This window comes from Acinonyx jubatus, chromosome A2, assembly GCF_027475565.1.
Source record: "Acinonyx jubatus isolate Ajub_Pintada_27869175 chromosome A2, VMU_Ajub_asm_v1.0, whole genome shotgun sequence".
Lineage (NCBI taxonomy): Eukaryota > Metazoa > Chordata > Mammalia > Carnivora > Felidae > Acinonyx > Acinonyx jubatus.
The window spans coordinates 47,829,389-47,848,322 of record NC_069383.1 but is presented as its reverse complement, the minus strand read 5'-3'; the positions used below and the strand labels follow the sequence as shown (position 1 = coordinate 47,848,322).

General features: G+C 40.3%; 1 protein-coding gene across 3 annotated transcripts in view; it reads right to left on the bottom strand.

The window, feature by feature from the left end:
- Positions 1 to 18,934, bottom strand: part of CPVL (carboxypeptidase vitellogenic like) — a 112,409-nt gene that overhangs the window by 43,628 nt on the left and 49,847 nt on the right. For all 3 annotated transcript variants that reach the window (XM_053218278.1, XM_053218277.1, XM_027075182.2), the window contains 2 exons: positions 17,334 to 17,432; positions 15,422 to 15,595 (listed from right to left, as the gene is read on the bottom strand). In XM_053218278.1, coding sequence (XP_053074253.1) covers positions 15,422 to 15,595; positions 17,334 to 17,432 — 273 coding nt within the window. The remainder of the gene's footprint in view (positions 1 to 15,421; positions 15,596 to 17,333; positions 17,433 to 18,934) is intronic.

Sequence of the window (18,934 nt, the reverse complement as noted above, 5' to 3'; positions counted from 1 at the left end):
AGATCATGCGCGAGCAAGCACATATGCAAGCCGGGGAGGGGCAGAGAAAGGGGGAGAGAGAAAATCCCAAGCAGGCTCCCTCTGTCAGCACAGAGCTTAACGCAGGGCTCGAGCTCACCAACTATGAGATCGTGACCCGAGTTAAAATCAAGAGTCGGAGGCTTAACCGACTGAGCCACTCAGGCGCCTCTCTCAATAATTTCTTAATATTGATTGCGTGTTGATAACATTTTGGGCATATTGAGTTAAAGAAATGTTATTAAAATTAATTTCACCTATGTCTTTATATATTTTTAATGTTTCTTCTCGAAAAATTTAAAATTACATATGTGGCTTGCGTTATATTTCTATTGGACAGCCGCCATTATACCTTGGGTTTGGCATACCCTGTGAAGAAAATCTGTCCCTTTGTCAACAGCTGCCAAAGGACAGGCACAACTTCCAAGGACAGCCACTCTTGGAGGAGCAATCAGCAGTTCATTGAGCGGGACTAAGGAAACTGGAAAAGAGTTCATGGGCGGGAGTAGAAGTCGTTCCTACAGCCTCAGTTTTTACAGGAAGACAGGAGCTACAGGAAACCTCCGAGTCCCCTTCCAGCTCCCGGCTCCTCCACATCGTGGTCACTCAAGTTCAAAAGCAAATAGCACTGCCACAAAATTGAGTGGGTCCACCAAGGTCTTTGAGAGGACAAAACAGGGAAGTGGAGCCCCTGCTACCGTGCAATGTCACCGTTGCCTGCTCTCCCTTCTGCCTGGGCAGGGCAGAGAAATGACCTCCTGCTGAAGCTATCCCAAAGACTAACAGAAAGCAGGGTGGTCTTGTCACAGGAGAAGTACCAAATGACCTTAACGGGCCTCAGTTCAGAAGTGCTCAGACACTCCCAAAGGGAATACGGACAGTGGCAAGGCAAGCCCTCCACTACCCCGTGAGTAGAACACTCAGCAAAGTGCGGTCCACTTCGGATTCCGGCTGGCCTTTGACACGTGTCAACCCGTCCACATTCCCTTCTCCCAGCACAAACTTCCCTTCCAGCCTGAGAAAGTTCCAGTTCCCTGCAAATGAGGATTACTTTGCCTTCATATTAGAAGAGGACAAGAGCAAGTAGGCACTCATCCAAAGAGCCAGAAAAGCCACTCCTATGAGTCTAATTCCCAGAGGCTGCGAATATGGTTTCCTCAGGCCGCAGGAAGGGCGCGAACACTGCGTCCCCTTTTGAACCAACAGACAAGGTCCACTGCCACTGAATTCAGTCACATTCTGGTGGCAGAAGAGGAAACTCACGTGGAAAAAAGCACTAAACCCGGAGTCAGATCCTGGAGGCAAATGGGCTCAAGTGATGACGGCGAAGGTTAGAAAAACCAAAACACTGGCTCTGTATTCTGGCTCCATCACAGCTGCTAGGTGACTCTGTAACATACAGACCACATAAGTGCCCAGTGCCCATCCACCTACTAAACATTAGCAGAGCTTATTTTTTTTTATTTCCTTTTTTTAAAATTAAAAAAAAAAATTAAAGCTTTCCTATTTTCCTCCCACACCGGTTTCCGACGGTCCGGTGTTTTACAACATTTCTGTCATTGTTTTTGCATCTTCTCCTATTATACTATGGCATGAGGACTACAGATGGGGAAGCTATTGCCGTGTGGTGACATTTATTGCACAAGAGATACTCCTCACTGTATCCAGAAAGGACTACTCTCCTCACTCTTTCCCTGTTTATCTTTTCAAAGTAAAGTCAACTGATATAATTGCCTTTATGTCACAGCAGTTGGATTTCCTGGCAACTGGATTTAAATATGCATTTCTTTGCTTATTGATTTTTAGATCCCTGGAGCCTACCTAGCAAATGGTATCGTCATTTATTATCTTTCTCCTCATACCACCCTCCCCCTGCCGTATTTGGTTAACTCCAGATTAAATTCTACTTTTCCTATCGCCATAAATCACAAATGTGCCTTCTAATGTTTTGAGCATGAGGTACCTTCACACAACAAAATAAAGCCCTTGCAACACGATTACGGTGCTTACCAGGCAAAGCAACGGAAAACAAACCAATTTACGTGGCATGTATTTTCACACAACTTAAAGAAGTAAGAAAATAAAAATATGTGTTGGTTGTCATTTAAACATTTCATCCCAACATAAATTTAATTTTTTAATGTTCATTTATTTTTGAGAGAGAGAGAGAGAGAGAGAGAGAGAGAGAAACAGAGTGTGAGCAGGGGAGGGACAGAGAAAGAAGGAGACACAGAATCTGAAGCAGGCTCCAGGCTCTGAGCCGGGGCTTAAACCCACGAACCATGAGATCATGACCTGAGCTGAGGTCAGACGCTTAACCGACTAAGCCACCAAGGCGCCCCTGGTCCCAACATAAATTTAAAGGACAAACAAGAAAAGGTATCAAAAGCATGACAAGTTTGGGTGAAATCAAAGTCTGTTTCATAATTTATGAGTATTCTCTTCCCTTTTATTCATTGAAATGCTTAAAAATTAAAGGAGCCCAGAAGTTCGGCTCATAAAAACATTAGTACTACTCTTGCACTTGGATTATAACTGAAACAAGAAAAATGAATACATAATTAACTCTGCAGTATAAATTGATTTTCAAATGTATGCTATTTTTATTTGTCTGTAAAGTGGTGGTTGCTTGTCTCTAGGCTATGATTACATAAAACAAATGTCCCAGGATTAGCTTCCCTCTCTTTAGTTGTATTTCACTGGGAGCTACTTCCTCCTTCCAGAAGCTTTTCATAGAACGGGCGCTGGTATCCCTTCATTGTCTTCAAAGGGTTTGGAAGAAAAGTGATCACAGCGGCTTACAGTCAACAAAGGCTGACCTTTCCCATCATGCTTTGTGGAAGCTTAGAGTCCAACTAAGAAGTTGAAGAATCAGACCCATTTAAGTGTTAAAGTTTTCTTGGACGCTAGACATTTATCAAATCTAGTTTTCTGGCCACTGTTGCCATAGCCATTTTGCCATCAGAAGATGTCATTAAGGAAAATATCACAAGCAATTAGAATGACCACTAAAATGAGTTAGATTTGCTAGAAATATCTCCCTTTCAAATTTCTAACTCACATTCACTAATCAGGACCTGCCCATTTCTAAACGAAGATCTTTTGATAGCCTAGGATAAGTAAATAGAACTCTAATGACCTGGGTGTTAAGATTTTTCATCTGGTGGTAAAGCTGAGAAACATTAAGGTCCTGAATTCTGAAGATGCAATTAGTTGAAACTTAATGAGCTGCAGAATGATAAATGACAGGGAAATGTAACTTTATATTTACAATTTCCTGACAAGATGAACTTTCAAACACAGCAAACTGAGCCCTACCCCAGGGCAATTTAACCTTTAAAAATACAAGCATGTGGAGGTAAGAAGTGCCATTTGGAGATGCACTTCAAAACTGCAGTGGTCTTCCAATTTAGCAACAGAAGCAACTTCAAATCCAAGGTCACTGCTTTGATTTGGATCCAAATGACCCTTAGGTATAGAGCTGGAACTCCCGTTCATTGAAATAATGGTTTCACACAGGAAATCCACCCCCGCCCCCACCGCCACACACACACTCCCCCTCACATTCTCTCTCTCGTGCACATTTAGTCTTTGAAAATATAGCTTATATATTTTGTGGAAGGCAAGAACTATAACCAGACAGAGAAAGGGAGGTTAAAAACATATTCAGATTTTTCTTTAAAAAAAATATTTTTGGGGGGCGCCTGGGTGGCTCAGTCGGTTAAGCGTCCGACTTCGGCTCAGGTCATGATCTCGCTGTTCGTGAGTTCAAGCCCCGCGTCGGGCTCTGTGCTGACAGCTCGGAGCCTGGAGCCTGTTTCAGATTCTGTGTCTCCCTCTCTCTCTCTGACCCTCCCCGTTCATGCACTGTCTCTCTCTCAAAAATAAGTAAACGTTAAAAAAAAATTATTAAAAAAATAAAAAATATTTTTTTAATGTTTTTATTTATTTTTGAGACAGAGAGAGACAGAGCCTGAGCAGGGGAGGGGCAGAGAGAGAGGGAGACACAGAATCTGAAGCAGGCCCCAGTCTCCGAGCTGTCAGCATAGAGCCCGACGCGGGGCTCGAACTCAAGGACTGTGAGATCACGACCTGAAGTTGGACGCTTAACCGACTGAGCCACTCAGGCGCCCCAAACATATTCAGATTTTTAAAGAATCATCACAAGAACAGTGTAATTTCTTTATCAGAAAGGCCTAGGGACCAGGGCACAGGGTTCTACAAAGAGCAAGGTATTCAGAGCCAATAGCTCTTATAGAGTACGGGCTGCATTTCCTAGATTCTAGAGATACCCTCCACACCCTACCACATTTTATTAGTTTAAAAATCAAGATACATCTTACAGTCAAAGTATGAGAGTATATTTGTGTGTGTGTGTGTGTGTGTGTGTGTGTGTGTGTGTGTGTGTGATTCTGCTTAAAGAGGAAGGAACATAATACACATAATATAATCAATGGCAATCAGACCGGTGAATTATCTGCAGTTACTAAAATCAAATAGGAGCTCATTGTAAAGACCTATTATGATATAAATGAACAAACCACCTGTCTTGTTTCTGTGATTTTGTCCTTTTTCCTGCCTTTCCTTCCAAGTTTATTGCACACTATGTGGTAGTTGCTATACTAGGCAACTAAATCAGAACATTTGGTGGAGTGGGCCATGATTAGGGTTTTTGTTTTGTTTTGTTTGAGGCTCCCCAGGTGTTTCTTTTTTTTTTTAATATTTATTTATTTTTGAGAGAGAGACAGAGTGTGAGCAGGGGAGGAGTGGAGAGAGAGGCAGACACAGAATCCTACTCAGACTCCAGGCCCTGAGCTGTCAGCACAGAGCCCGGCGCGGGGCTCGAGCTCACGAACCGTGAGATCATGACCTGAGCCGAAGTTGGACGCTCAACCGACTGAGCCACTCAGGCACCCCAAGCCTCGCCAGGTGCTTCTAAAGCAAAAGGAGCGATGTACCCCATAACCAACAAGGAAGTGCAGTTTCACAATGGTAAGAGAAGGGCAAATTAAAGGAAGTAAAATGTATGAAGCAACATCTACTCTGTGCCAAGCCTTTTGACCTTACTTCCTTTTTCCCATGACAATTCTTTCATCATCAAAGTTTACTGAGTGCCAGCTATATGTCAGACACAGTGCTAGGTCTTGTATAGAGTGGTGAACAAGAAGGTAAGATGACTGCCCTAATTATGCTTATTGTCGATGAGATAAATAGAGTTTTACAGATTTGGAAGTGAAAGGGAAAATTTAAATTCTGACACTGAACATACCTGGATACCACTATCAGGGAGCTGGACTAGAATATGATTTGTAAGGTAAATTTGTTGCCCACCAATAGGCCTATAGGGCCAGGTAGGAAAAGATTATTTTGATGACCTGCTATTTCAGATTATGTCACCAATGTCTACCCGTGAGGAAGAGTGATGGAAGTCTCTGAGAGTAGATGGGTGTCTGTCTTTGCCTCCACGATAATGTCTTGCAAATCTCTGTCATATGCTGAAGGAGTTTAAAGGCATGGCCATACTAAGCAGTCCACATGCTCAAAACATGGTCAATTAAACCTCTGCAAAGCACTAATCACAGTCTGGCTCCTTCAAAATTTTATTATGAATACTATATATATATATATATATATATATATAAAAGAATATATTATACTGTATCTGAGGTTAGGAAGCGTAATAATAAACAGATATCCACAAATGCACCGGCCATCCTAAGAACTGGTATGTTACCAATACCATTGAATGTACCCAGAGCACTTCTCTGTGCCAACCCTCTGTCTACCCCCCAGAGAGAACCACTGTCCTGAAGTTGAGGTTTAGAATTTCCTTACTTTTGAAAAAAGTTTTGCTACATATATTCGTATCTCCAAATAATATATTATTTATTTTGGCTTGTGTTCATGGTTCGTTCTGTATGTATTCTTCCGTAGCTATGAGTCCTTATGTTGTTGCATTCATCTGTGGTTTATTAATTTCCTTTAATGACAAAAAATAGCCAAAACTATAAAACCCAAAAGAAAACATAGGAATAAATCTTTGTTACCTCGAGTTAGGCACTGGTTTCTTAGATATACTAGCAAAAGCATAAGTGACAAAAGAAAACAGAGACAAATTGGACTTCATCAGAATTGAAAACTTTGGGGCTTCAATGGACACCACCAAGAAAATGAAAAGACAGTCCACAGAATGGGAGACAATATTTCCAAATCCTACACTGATGAAGGACGAATTAATATTCAGAATACATCAAGAACTCCCACAACTCAACAATAAAAAGGCAAATAACTCAATTAATAAATGGGTAAAGGACTTGAAGAGACATTTCTCCCAAGAATTTACAAAAATGAACAATGAAAAGCACATGGAAAGATGTTCCACATCATTAGTCATTAGAGACACGGCAGTCAAAACCACAAAGGGATAGTTCATACTAAAAATCTCAAAGTGTTGATAAAGATGTGGAGAAATTCAAACTCTCATCCATTGCTGGGGATATTGAAAAATGGCGCAGCCACTTTGGAAAGTTTGGCAGTTTTTCAAAATGTTAGATGTAGAGTTACCATATGACCCAGAAATTCCATTCCTATGGATATGGCCAAGAGAATTGAGAGAGAATTGAAAATACATGTCCACACAAAAACTTGCACATGAATGCTCATAGCAGCATTAGTCATCATAATCAAAAAGTGGGAACAACTGATGAATGGATGAATAAAATGGGGCATATCCATGCAACGGAATATTATTTGGCAATAAAAATGAATGAAATACTGACACAAGCTACGTGGATGAACCTGTAAGTATTATGCTAAGTGAACGAGGCCAGTCACAAAAGGCTTCCATTTATAGAACAATGTCTAAAATAGGCGAATCCATAGAAAGGGTAGAGTAATAGTTGCTGGGAGCTGAAGAGAGGGAGAATGTGGGCGTTACTGCTAAAAGATGAGGGATTTTTTGGGACATGACGAAAATGTTCTGAAATTAAATAGTGGTAATATCCTAAAAACCACAGATCTGAACATTTTAAATGGGTAAATTCTGCAGTATGTGAAGTGTATCCTCAATAAAGCTGTTATATAGTACAAAGAATTTCTGTGTACCCTTTATGTAGCCTTCAAATTATTAACATCTAACATAATCACCATGAACTCATTAAGGCCAGAAAATTAATATTGACATAAACCATTTCCTATTCTACAGATTTTATTCAAAATTTTCCATTTGTCACCTAATAAGCTTTTTAGAGTCCTAGATCCAATAAAAGGTCATGCATTGTATGTATTTAGGTTTCAAGTCTCCTTAGTCCCTCAGGTTGGGTTTTGTCTTCTTTTCTTCTTTCTCTCTTCCTTCCTTCCTTCCTTCCTTCTCTCTCCTCCTTCTTCTTTCTCAACCTTCTTCCTCTTCTTTCTCTTCATCCTCTTCCTCTTCTCCTTCTTCGTCTTTGGTTTTTCGTGACCTTTTGACCAGTACTAGCAATTATTTTGTGAAATGTCCCCCAATTTTAGTTTGCCTGATGTTTCCTCATGATCAAATTCCTCTTAGACATTTTTTGAAAGAATATCACATTAGTGTTATTGTGTCTTCTTAGTACAATACATCGGAGGCATATAATATTGATCTGTCTCATTAATGGTAATGTTAACTGAGATCATTTGGTTCCTACATGCCAGGTTTCTCTACTGTAAAGTTACTAATTTTTTCCTTTCATCATAAATATTTTGAAGGGGAATACTTTGAGACGACATTGATACCCTGTTTCTCATCATAGTTTCACTCACTGAATTTAGCATCCATTAGTGATTCTTGCCTGAAACAACTATTACTGTACTATTTGCCAAATAATGATTCCATTATTCCTTATACATTTAGTAATGGGAATATCCCTCCATTCATTTTTTAATTCATTTGTTCATACCATAATGGACTCTGATTCTAAAGCAATGTGTATTCTGTTTTATGAAACAGAATAATCCTTATTGGAGGCTTTTGGTAGATTTTTTATCAAGTCAAGGAAGTCTCATACTGTGCTAAGCTGAATAATCGCCCTTTCTCAAACATACTCAATCCTAATCCCTGGTACCTGTAAATGTTACTTTATGTAGCAAATAAAAAAGGAAGAAAGGAGCGGAGGAACAAAGGAGGAAGACACACTTTGTAGATGTGACTAAATTAAGCATTTCGGGAGATTATCCTGAATTATCCAGAATGTCCCTAAATGCAGTCCCTAAAATGCCTCCTTATAAGAGGGAGGCAGAAGGATATTTGACCATAGACCAGAAGAAGTCAATGTGACCACAGAGACAGAGATTAGAATGATGTGGCCACCAGCCAAGGAATGCTAAGAGCCACCAGAAACTGGAAGTGACAAGGAATGTGTTATCCCACAGAGCCTCTAAAGGGAATGGGTCCTTGCTGACACTTTGATTTCTATTCTCCAGAACTATGAGAAAATAAATTTCTGTAGTTTATGCCATCAAGTCTGTGGTAATGGTATTATAGTAGCCATAGGAAACTAATACAGATATTGTTACTAGTTTGCCAAAAATCTTATCGTAAGTGCATTTTAATTCTATCAAATCCACTTTTCGCATCTATTTAGATGAAACAAAAATGTTTTTCTTTTTTAAAATTTTAGTGTGGTGGGGCAGCCGGGTGGCTCAGTCCGTTAAGTGTCCAACTTCAGCTCAGGTCATGATCTTGCAGTTTGTGAGTTTGAGCCGCATCTCAGGCTCTGTGCCGCCAGCTCAGAGCCTGAACCGTGATCCGGATTCTGTGTCTGCCTCTCTCTCTGCCCCTCTCCTGCTTGCACTCTGTCTCTGTCTCTCTCAAAACTAAACATTTAAAAATTAAAATTTTAGTGTGGTGAATTTTATGATAGAATTTCTTTTCTTTTTTTTAAATTTTCAATGTACTCAGTTTTGAGAGACAGAGACAGAGTGTGAGCGGGGGTGGGGGCGGGTAGCAGAGATAGAGGGAGACACAGAATCCAAAGCAGGCTCCAGGCTCTGAGCTGTCAGCACAGAGCCCGATGTGGGGCTCGAACCCATGGACCTTGAGATCATAACCTGAGCTGAAGTGGGCCACTTAACCGACTGAGCCACCCAGGTGTCCCTATGATAGAATTTCTAATACAAAAGTGTCCTTGTATACACGGGATCAACTAAACTTGACCTTTTTTATTCATTGGTAGATCAGGTTGCTTTAATATCCTGTTTAGGATTTTTACATACATGCCCGTAAGTGAGATTGTTCTAGAGTTTTCCATCTTCTTCCTTAAATGTTTTTGGTAACAACATGATAGTGCCCTAGAACAATTTGAGTAGTATTTTCTTTTTTTCTGTTCTCTATAAAAAAGTCTGTATAAAATTGGATTAATCTAGTTCATGAAAGGCAGAATTTACATATACAACCCTGTTGGTATGGTGTTTTTTTGTGGTGCAATTTTCACCTATTGACTCAATTTATTCAATGGTTAAGGACCATTACGGTTTTCTATTTCTCCTTGAATCAGTGTTTGTAAATTCTATTTTCCAAGAATTCTGCCCATTTTATCTGCTTAAAATTTGTTGCCATAAGTTTTTTTTCTAGTGATACTGCATTACCTTTCAAATCACTATACATGTAGTTTTCATCCTTTTTTGAACGTTACATTTTTGATACCTAAGTGACACAGATTTACATTTTCATTTGTATTTTTTGACATTTTAACGTATACTGTTATTTTTGATTTTTAAACTAATTGTATATGGGCAGAGAATATGGGCTGTATGATGCAAATTCTTTAAAATATTTGAGACTTGCTGATTATGACGTTTAGAGATTTATATACATTCATTAAATCGAGCTCACTAATCATATCGTTCAACTCTTCTCTGTCTTACTGTGTTCCATTTTGGTTAATTTCTTCTAACCCGTGAATCTTACTGGCAGCAATGTCTAATCTGTTCTTTATCGCGAGCACTGGGCTTTAAATACAACAACTGTATTTTTCATTTGTAACAGCTCTTACTGGTTCTCCTGCAAATTGGCCTAGCCCTACTTGATGGTTCCTTGTTCATTGCTTATTTTCAACTCCATTTCTATGCGTGTAAATCTTTCATGCCTAGTTATTCTCTATTCTGTGCCTCATATTTCCTACATCGAGGTGCCTTGGATAGCTCCACATTTTATAACTGCTTCCGCTTATCCTCAGCAATGGGTAGCCTGTTTCCCAGCATACTGGGTGATTTTTGATTATGAGATTACATTTGTGTCAAACTTAGCTAACAAAAATCTGAAATATTTTGTTTTTCTTTTCTGGTTTTTTTTTTTCTGTTTTGTTTTGTTTTGTTTTTCGCTTTGAGGTCTCCTTCGGTTAAAAGCATCGCAATCACGTTTGTTGTAATTTGCTCTGAATTTAGTTGTATTTCAACGAAGGGGTCTTTCAGTGTCTACTTTATCATTGTGCTGGAAGCAGAAAATGAGTCTACCTTTTATCAACTCTACTGGTAACTATCTTTTTCACTAGGCAATCAAGTCTTTTCTCTTTTTAACTCGTAAGCTTTCCTTCTTAGAGCAGTTTCGGCATACAGCAAAATAGAACAGACAAATCCATTACATCCCCTGTCCCCACGTACGCACAAACTCCCCCACCATCGACTTCCCCCACCACAGTGGTACATTCGTTACAACACATGAACCTACACTAATACATCATTATCACTCAAAGCCCCTAGTTTTCATTAGGGTTCACTTGCGGTATTGTGTATTTTATGGATTTTGACGAATGTATAATGACATGTCTCCATCACTGTAAGATCATACAGAATAGTTTCACTGCCCTAAAGATCTTCTACACCCTGCCTATTCACCTCACCCTCCTCCCTAACCCCTGGCAAGAAGTGAACCCGTTACTGCCTCCATACTTTTGTCCTTTTCAGAATCTCATATAGTTGGAACATACCGTATGTAGCTTTCTCATACTGACTTCTTTCATTTAAGTTTCCTCTATGTCTTTTCATGGCTTGATAGCTCATTCTTTTTAGCGCTGAGTAATACTGTTCATTGTCTACACTACAGGTCACCTGCTCACCTACTAAAGGGCATCTTGTTGCTTCTAAGTTTTGGCAATCATGAATAACGCTGCTACAAACATCTGCATGAAGGGTTTTGTGTGGACATGAGTTTTCAACTCACTTGGATAAATACCCAAGAGTATTATTAGTGCATCATACGGTAAGAGTTGTTTAGTTTTACAACAAACACACAAATGGACTGCCAAGGTTCTGTACAAATTTGCATTCCCACCAGCAATGAATAAGAGTTCCTATTACTCCATATCCTCCCTAGCACTTGGTGTTGTCAGTGTTTTGGATTTGGGTCATTCTAATAGGTATGTAGTGGTATCTTATGGTTTAAATTTGCAATTCCCTAATGGCATATATCATGTTGAACATCTCTGCATATGCATCCATCCCACCTGCATATCTTCTTGAGTGAGGTGAAGGTCTTAAGACTGGGCCTGGTGGCTCAGTTGGTTAAGCACTGGACTTTGGTTCAGGTCATGATCTCATGGTTCATGGATTTGAGGATTTGAGCCCCGTATCGGGCTCTGTGCTGACAGCTCAGAGCCTGAGGCCTGCTTCAGATTCTGTGTCTCCCTCTCTCTCTGCCTCTCCCCCACTCAAGCCCTCTCTCTGACTCTCAAAAATGCATAAACATTAAAAAAATTTTTTTAATTAAAAAACAAAAAGACTTGGGTCCGTTAAAGTCTTTGACTCTTTTTTTTTAATGGGGTTGTTCACTTTCTTATTGTAAAAACTTACAGTGCAGGCTTTCCTACCCTGGCATTGGTTCCTATGGAAGTTTCTGCTTGGATTAAGTTGTGGTATTGGCCTCTTTCTAATTTGTGGAGAAGTGGTTTGCCCTCTGACCTCACTTCTCTCACAGATCTAAGAAGAGTTGTTGACTTTTCAGTTTGTTTAACTTTTTACTTGTTCTTGGGATCGAGTGGTAACTTCCAAGCTCCTTACATGCTGGACTAGAAACCAAAAGTCTGTTAAGTCTTTCTTATTTTTGTGTTTTCCAGGGTTTCCTATATAACTTTTATATATAGCACATGCTTAAGGACTTTTGCTAAAATTTGTTGAACATCATTGATAATAGCTTATATTTTCAAGTACTTTCTAACCATCAGTCACTGTTCTAAGTGCTTTCACATACGTAATCTATTTACGTTCTCACAAGAACTCACCTACAAGTGCTATGATTATTCTCCTTTTATGGATGAGAAAGCTGAAGAACAGAGAGTTTAAGTATCTTCCTCCAAGGGGACACAGCCAGTGAATGGGGAACCAGAATTCAAACTCAAAATATTTGAGAACCCATGCTCATAACCACCATTCTCTACAACACAGCTGACTCCTAAAATTCCTGATAATATTGTGACTTCGATTTAATCACGAAGAATTCCAATAGTCCAAGAGATTATTTCTCTTCCTAGTTATTTTGAAAACTGCTAATATATTTCAATTTACTGCCCAAAGATCTGAAGTTAATGAAAGAGAATGACTTTGAATACACATTCCCTGTAAGGCATTGCCAGAAAATGATTATATGTTTATGCAGTCCACACAGAAACTGATGTGGCCAGGAGTTCTATTAGTTCCCAGAAACTGTCGAAGGTCTCCTCAGTCCATCAGAGATACTTCGTGTTGCCTAAAGTGAATCTAATACTGGAAAAAGACCTCCAAGTTCCTATGAATAGAAACATGTGCACTGTTTTCTATGACAAATTAGCACTGAGACTTGCATAAATATAACTTTGAGGGTACTAATGTTTTAAGCCAACGTAGGTTGTTCTGATTCTATTGCATATACATTGAGGTTCACCACCATTAACAGACAAGCCAAAGTGCATCGTTGCCCTGGAGGCAACCTCAGCTGTAGCAAAATACATAGTCTGCTTTAGAAGCGCCATTTTGTAGTCTGCACTCGGACTGACGGCACATTTTGTTCTCTTTCTTTTTTTTTTTATCTTTAAAAAAAAATTTTTTTTCAACGCTTATTTACTTTTGAGACAGAGAGAGACAGAGCATGAACAGGGGAGGAGCAGAGAGACAGGAAGACACAGAATCCGAAACAGGCTCCAGGCTCTGAGCTGTCAGCACAGAGTCCGACGCGGGGCTCGAACTCACGGACCGTGAGATCGTGACCCGAGCCGAAGTCGGACGCTTAACCGACCAAGCCACCCAGGCGCCCCTTGTTCTCTTTCTTTATGGAAACATGGTTTATCTGTACCACTAATCTACTCTCTTTTTTATCTAACAACTGATTCAGAGCTTCAAGTCTCAGAAATATTCTGATTTCATTAAAATTCATATTGTTTGGTTTAAGACACATGGGAAACAAGGACAGAGAAGTCTACATATCAAAATATTGGGTTGTTTTTAGTCAATATAGTCTTTATCAGTTAAGATAAATGGATACTCCACGGATACTCTATGGCAATTAGCCAATATCAGGAGAGTTTATATTCTCAGGGGAGATGCACAGTCCACCCTATCCTCACGTGGTTGAGAAATGAACCACATTCTAGTTAAATGTATACAGTGAGAAAATGTATCTCCCAAGGGCACAAAAAATGTACAAACTTCCTTATTTGCTCTCCCCTCAAAAAAACCCACTTTGCATTCTTGTTATATTATAGTCTATTGTTTATGCCTTGAAAACACAAGTGTTCAGCTCTTTATGGCCTAATAAATTTGTAGATAAAATCTAATGATTTATGGAAAAGTTCATAAGATATATTTTCGATGTATCACTAATTTATGGAACTTATTTTTCATTCATTCATTCATTCATTCATTCATTCATTCTTTAGATCTGCTCCAGTGCTGGAAATGACAGCCTGTAATGGCAGTCCAGTGCTCTAAGTGTGCCCATAGTTGTAGAGACAACATGGTCTGAGAGCTTGCAGAAGAGGATGACCAGCTAAGTGCTTTAAACAGGTGTCCAGAGAAGTCTCCAACTGGCAAGCATGAAGGACCCCCCAAAAGAACCAAACACAAGGATGGTTGAAATTCTGACCTCATCCAGCCAGACCCTTTCTTTCCTAGAAAGCATTTCATAAAGTTCTGCAAATTTGTAATGGATTTGTAGACTGCATGGCATCGGCCTTAGATTATTTTCAGTAAAGGCTGTATGTATGTCTAGGGACTCAAATCATCAAAAAAAAAATGGGGCCTCCTAGGTCTGGCATATTTCAAAACATAATCTAGTAAGAGTACGTGTGGTGATGGACTCCCTTACACGGTAATGACAACTGTAGCCTGAGTAATCCTGAGGGAAAGTATTCCTAATAGAGACATCGTAGACCTGTGTATTCCTCATGCAGAGAATGGTAGTAAAGGGTTTGGCTCAAATTAAAGCAATATATTTGGAGAATTTTTTGACCAGTGGAACTAAAGTATCCTGAGGTGAGGTTGCCTTTTTTCTAATTTATACAATTTGTGCTGGAGACCAGCTGCCCTGTTTTTGGTTCATCTCAAACATTACTCTTGCCTCTGCCAGGAAATAGAGAGGAAGTGGATCACCTCGGGTGGTGATCTCGATCATGAGCACACTTACCCTGCAGAGCTGGCCCATATACCATGCCTGGGACAGATGATAAGAGCCCAAGAAGAGCAGAGAAGGAAGTGAGAATAAAGGAGCAGCAAAGAAATTCACAGGATGACTCTTTCCTCCATCACTTGCTCTTGGTGCCCATCCCTCACTTTGAGAATTCTAGGATCCATGACCCCTTTGCCTGAATTTTCAGGGCTTCACGCTTTCACTTTCCTTTGGTACATCCAGCACCAAATCAGGCAGAACATCTCAGACAACGAAGTACTTGAATTTACCCTCCTCAAGACAGAGACTCTTTCTCATTCATTGTTTCAACTTGACAGCCTAGCACGCTCTTGGGCTTAACGTAGATACTGAAAAAATGGTGGCTAAGCAATGGGAATGAATACAATTATTAGGTAAAATGCATCTTTTGGAATAACCAGTTGGCTGCATTTATTCCTGACTTCGTGGGGATTAATATTATAAAGCAGGCAATAAGGCAAAACCGGCTTCCACAGGCCAATCAACTTCTTGGCTCTGCTGTACTTCTTTTCTCAAGAAATGATGAGAGGTGGCATGTGCCAAAGAGAATTCCATTTTAAGGAACTATCAGGGGACAGTGATTTAATTAGAAGGAAAAAAAAACCTTAGTTCAACGAAATCAAACAGTAGGGGAGCTGTTATTTACATTTGTAAAATATCTTAAAGATAAAAACATGGCGGACGTCAAATTACAAACAAAAGAAAGTCACCTCTGCTTTAGATAATCTAAAAAGTTCTTGAAATCAACAGTAAAAGAAGTAACCCTCTTACCTTGTAATTATCCATGATTTCAGCTAACCATAGCTTAACGGACTTTACTGTATCTTCTCGCATGTACTTTTCAACTTCGGATCCATCACTAAAAGTCCGGTTTCCCACGTGGATGGCTTGTCTCACTTGTGGGAGGGACAAAAATTTCCCATAGTAATTTTGGTCCTCGGGTTCCTGGCGGGAGGAGACATCAGAAAAATATCAGAGAACATGACTTGGCGACAGGAACAACGTGCTGGGAAAGCTTCAAATTTCTCAGAACATAAACCATCATGAACAAGATGAGACATGGCTGTTAACTCTGGTCTCCACCCTGACATTTTCAATTTGGGGGTTGTGAGGTAATTTAAATGTTACTGACAATAAAACTGGATGATCTGATACCTTCAGAGCCTAATAGCCAATTTGCAAATGCTCGATTTTCCTTTCTCAGTAACGAAACTTCTGCAGTCTATGACTCCAATCAACAGCCCCGCTTGAGGCCAAGACCGGAAAAACGGAAGAGGTGAGATTATCAAAAGCCATTTGCTTCTTGTCGGAGGCTCTTCGGGAGGAGGGTCAAATAGACCACAGGAGCCGGGGTGGTGGCATGGCGGACTAAAAGCTGGGCATTCTTTTGCATGTTCTTCTGTTTATTAAAACCATACATAGAAAATTATCAGCTAACCATAATTGAAAGGGGGAAATATACCAAGTGTAAAAACAGATGATACCTTATGAAGGACATCAGACAAAAGAAAAGTCGCCCACGATCCCTATTTAAAAAAAAATATATATTGCATAAAAGTCTGTGGTATTGAAAAGTCTGTGATATTCATCATACTAAAAGACAAAGGAGTAAGTGCTATTTTAAAAAATGACAAAAATCATAAAAAAACTTAGAGTTTGAGATCAATAATTTTGTGCATCATCAATTTATGCTAATTTGTTGAATACGTTAGTTTGTAAGGAAAAAAGAAATGTAATTACATTCTGTTTCTCTCTTGCCTACCATATGTTTTCCTCTTGGTAGACTGTAGATCCAAAACCACAGGGTTAGCAAATTCTATTGAAATTAGCTTTGTATTTTATTTATGAAATAGTTAATAAATAAGGCAATTTTAAAAACAAGATACATTGTCATATACACTAGACAAAGATCGTACAAATCCAAATCCCCACTTTGGCTCCCTTGGTTATATTTGATTAATTCTTCACAAAAGACATCAACTTTGGCCTGCTTTTATGAAACAAACTACTTGAATACTTTAAGAAATATTCCAGAGAGCTTGAAGTGAGGGCCATACTAAGCGCACAAACCTTCTTAAGTTAAAAGTAAGACAAAGCAAATATTTTCATAAAGGCTTTGGCAGTTTTGATTATCCAAGCTGCCTTAAGTACAGAACAAATAATGTGGACACTTTCAAGAAATTCACTACAGTCTTGGCGTTCTGGAACCTAATACCCAGAACTGCAATCCTGGCCTATCCTTGACAAAAGAACTTTTGTATCACAAGTTCTACTGGGGGGAAACTGTGTTAATCAGAGATTGTTCTGAGTTATCTGGAATATCATACATTCTTGATGGTCAGATTATAACATGTACAACATCAGTGGGGGAAAAAAATCCTACAGATTAGTAGACCAAATAATGCACTACAGTTAGGACATGTTTATCTAGTATAAAGTCAGCTATAGTATTTCTCTCTCTCTCTCTCTCTCTTTTTTAATATATGAAATTTATTGTCAGATTGGTTTCCATACAACACCCACTGCTCATCCCAAAAGATGCCCTCTTCAATACCCATCACCTACCCCCCCTCCCTCCCACCCCCCATCCCAGCTATAGTATTTCTCAAGTCGAAGGACGTTTGGTGTTACCAAAAGGTTTAAGCAAACACTAGTATAGTTTGTAAACTGTTGCACTCATTACCTTGCACTGTAACAGGTTATAGTAACTAGGACATCCTGTGACATTCTGGAAGTAAGAAGGGCTGTTTGTTAAGTCACCATCTAGTAGTTTATCCAGTACCTAGGTCGGGAGAGAGGGAAGAAAGAAACAAGGAAAACATCAGGGTAGGTAAAAACATACAGAGATTTGTCATTGCGTTGACACTCCTCCATTGTTTTGTTCAACAACCTTTTATCGCACATCTTCTCTGTGCTAGACACTGTCTCAGGCATTGGGGACATGGCCCTGTGAACACGACAGAGCAAAAGTCCTCCCTAATGTAGCTTATATTCTAGAGGAGGACAATAAGCAAGCACTCATAGGAAAAACACGCAGTAAGGTAAGCGTGAGAAGTCCTAAGGAGACAAGTAAAGAGAAGAAGAGTAGGGAATGTCATGGGGGTGTGTGGGCATGTGTGTGTGTGTGTGTGTGTGTGTGTGAGCACGGATGCCGCGGGGAGGAGGAAACAGAGGTCTCACTGAGAAAGTGGCATTTGAGTAAACACCTGTTGGAAGGAAGGAAGTGGACCATGGAGACATCTAGGGAAATAACATTCCAGGCAGGGGAAACAGTGAGCCCAAAGGCCCGACTGTGGGAGTGAGCTTGTCGGGAAGGACAGCCGTAACACGGATGGCTGACCACTCACCCACAGTTTGAGGAGAGAGGGCAGAGGGTATGGACAAATGCGCAGGTGCTTGGAGTTGGCGGAAGTTCCCTTTGGACTCCTGACCTTAAAAAGTGGTCATCAGCGGAGGTGAGAGCAGTGGTTGCGTGCTCTTCTCCAGTCACGTGCAGCTGCACAGAGGCAGGCGTGGGGTGCTAGAGTGGCACTTGTAGCCAGGATGGCGGTCCAGCCAAAGGAGGTGGACTGACCTTGAATTTCAGTCGGGTAATTAGAGAAGCTAAGATTTAGAGGGGTTAAGGATCATGAAACTGTAGTTGGATCAATGGACCGGAAGACAGTGGGGTTGTAGGACGGTTATTTGAGTTTGTATATTCAGAAAAGTGAGCTGGCACAATGGGAATCTGAGATCGTGGAGTGATTTTCAGATTTGTTTTTGGGAGGGGGACTGAACAGCTAAGGTAAAGAGGAGAACAAGATCACTAAAAGAGAGGAAGCTAAAGAACTAAGGGGCCAGGTATTAAAAGGGTCATTCATGCAGATACTGTGATCACTAGAAACAATGGCAAGCATGATACCCTTGAGAGAAGGACAGTGAGGCAGGAGCTACAATACTCAGAGGATGAGAAGGAGAAAGCCAGAGGGTTGTAGGTAACTACAACAAGAAGTGGTGGGTGGTGGGGCGCCTGGGTGGCTCAGTCGGTTGAGTGTCCGACTTTAGTTCAGGTCATGATCTCGTGGTCCGGGAGTCTGAGCCCCGCGTCGGGCTCTGTGCTGACAGCTCAGAGCCTGGAGCCTGCTGTGGATTCTGTGTCTCCCCTACTCTCTCTCTGCTCCTCCCCCACCTCTCAAAAATAAACATTAAAAAAACAAAGTGGTGGGTGGTATCATGTGAGGATATGAGAGTCAACACTCAGAGCTTCCAGAAGGATATGATCTGGAAGTAGCACTGAGGAGCAAG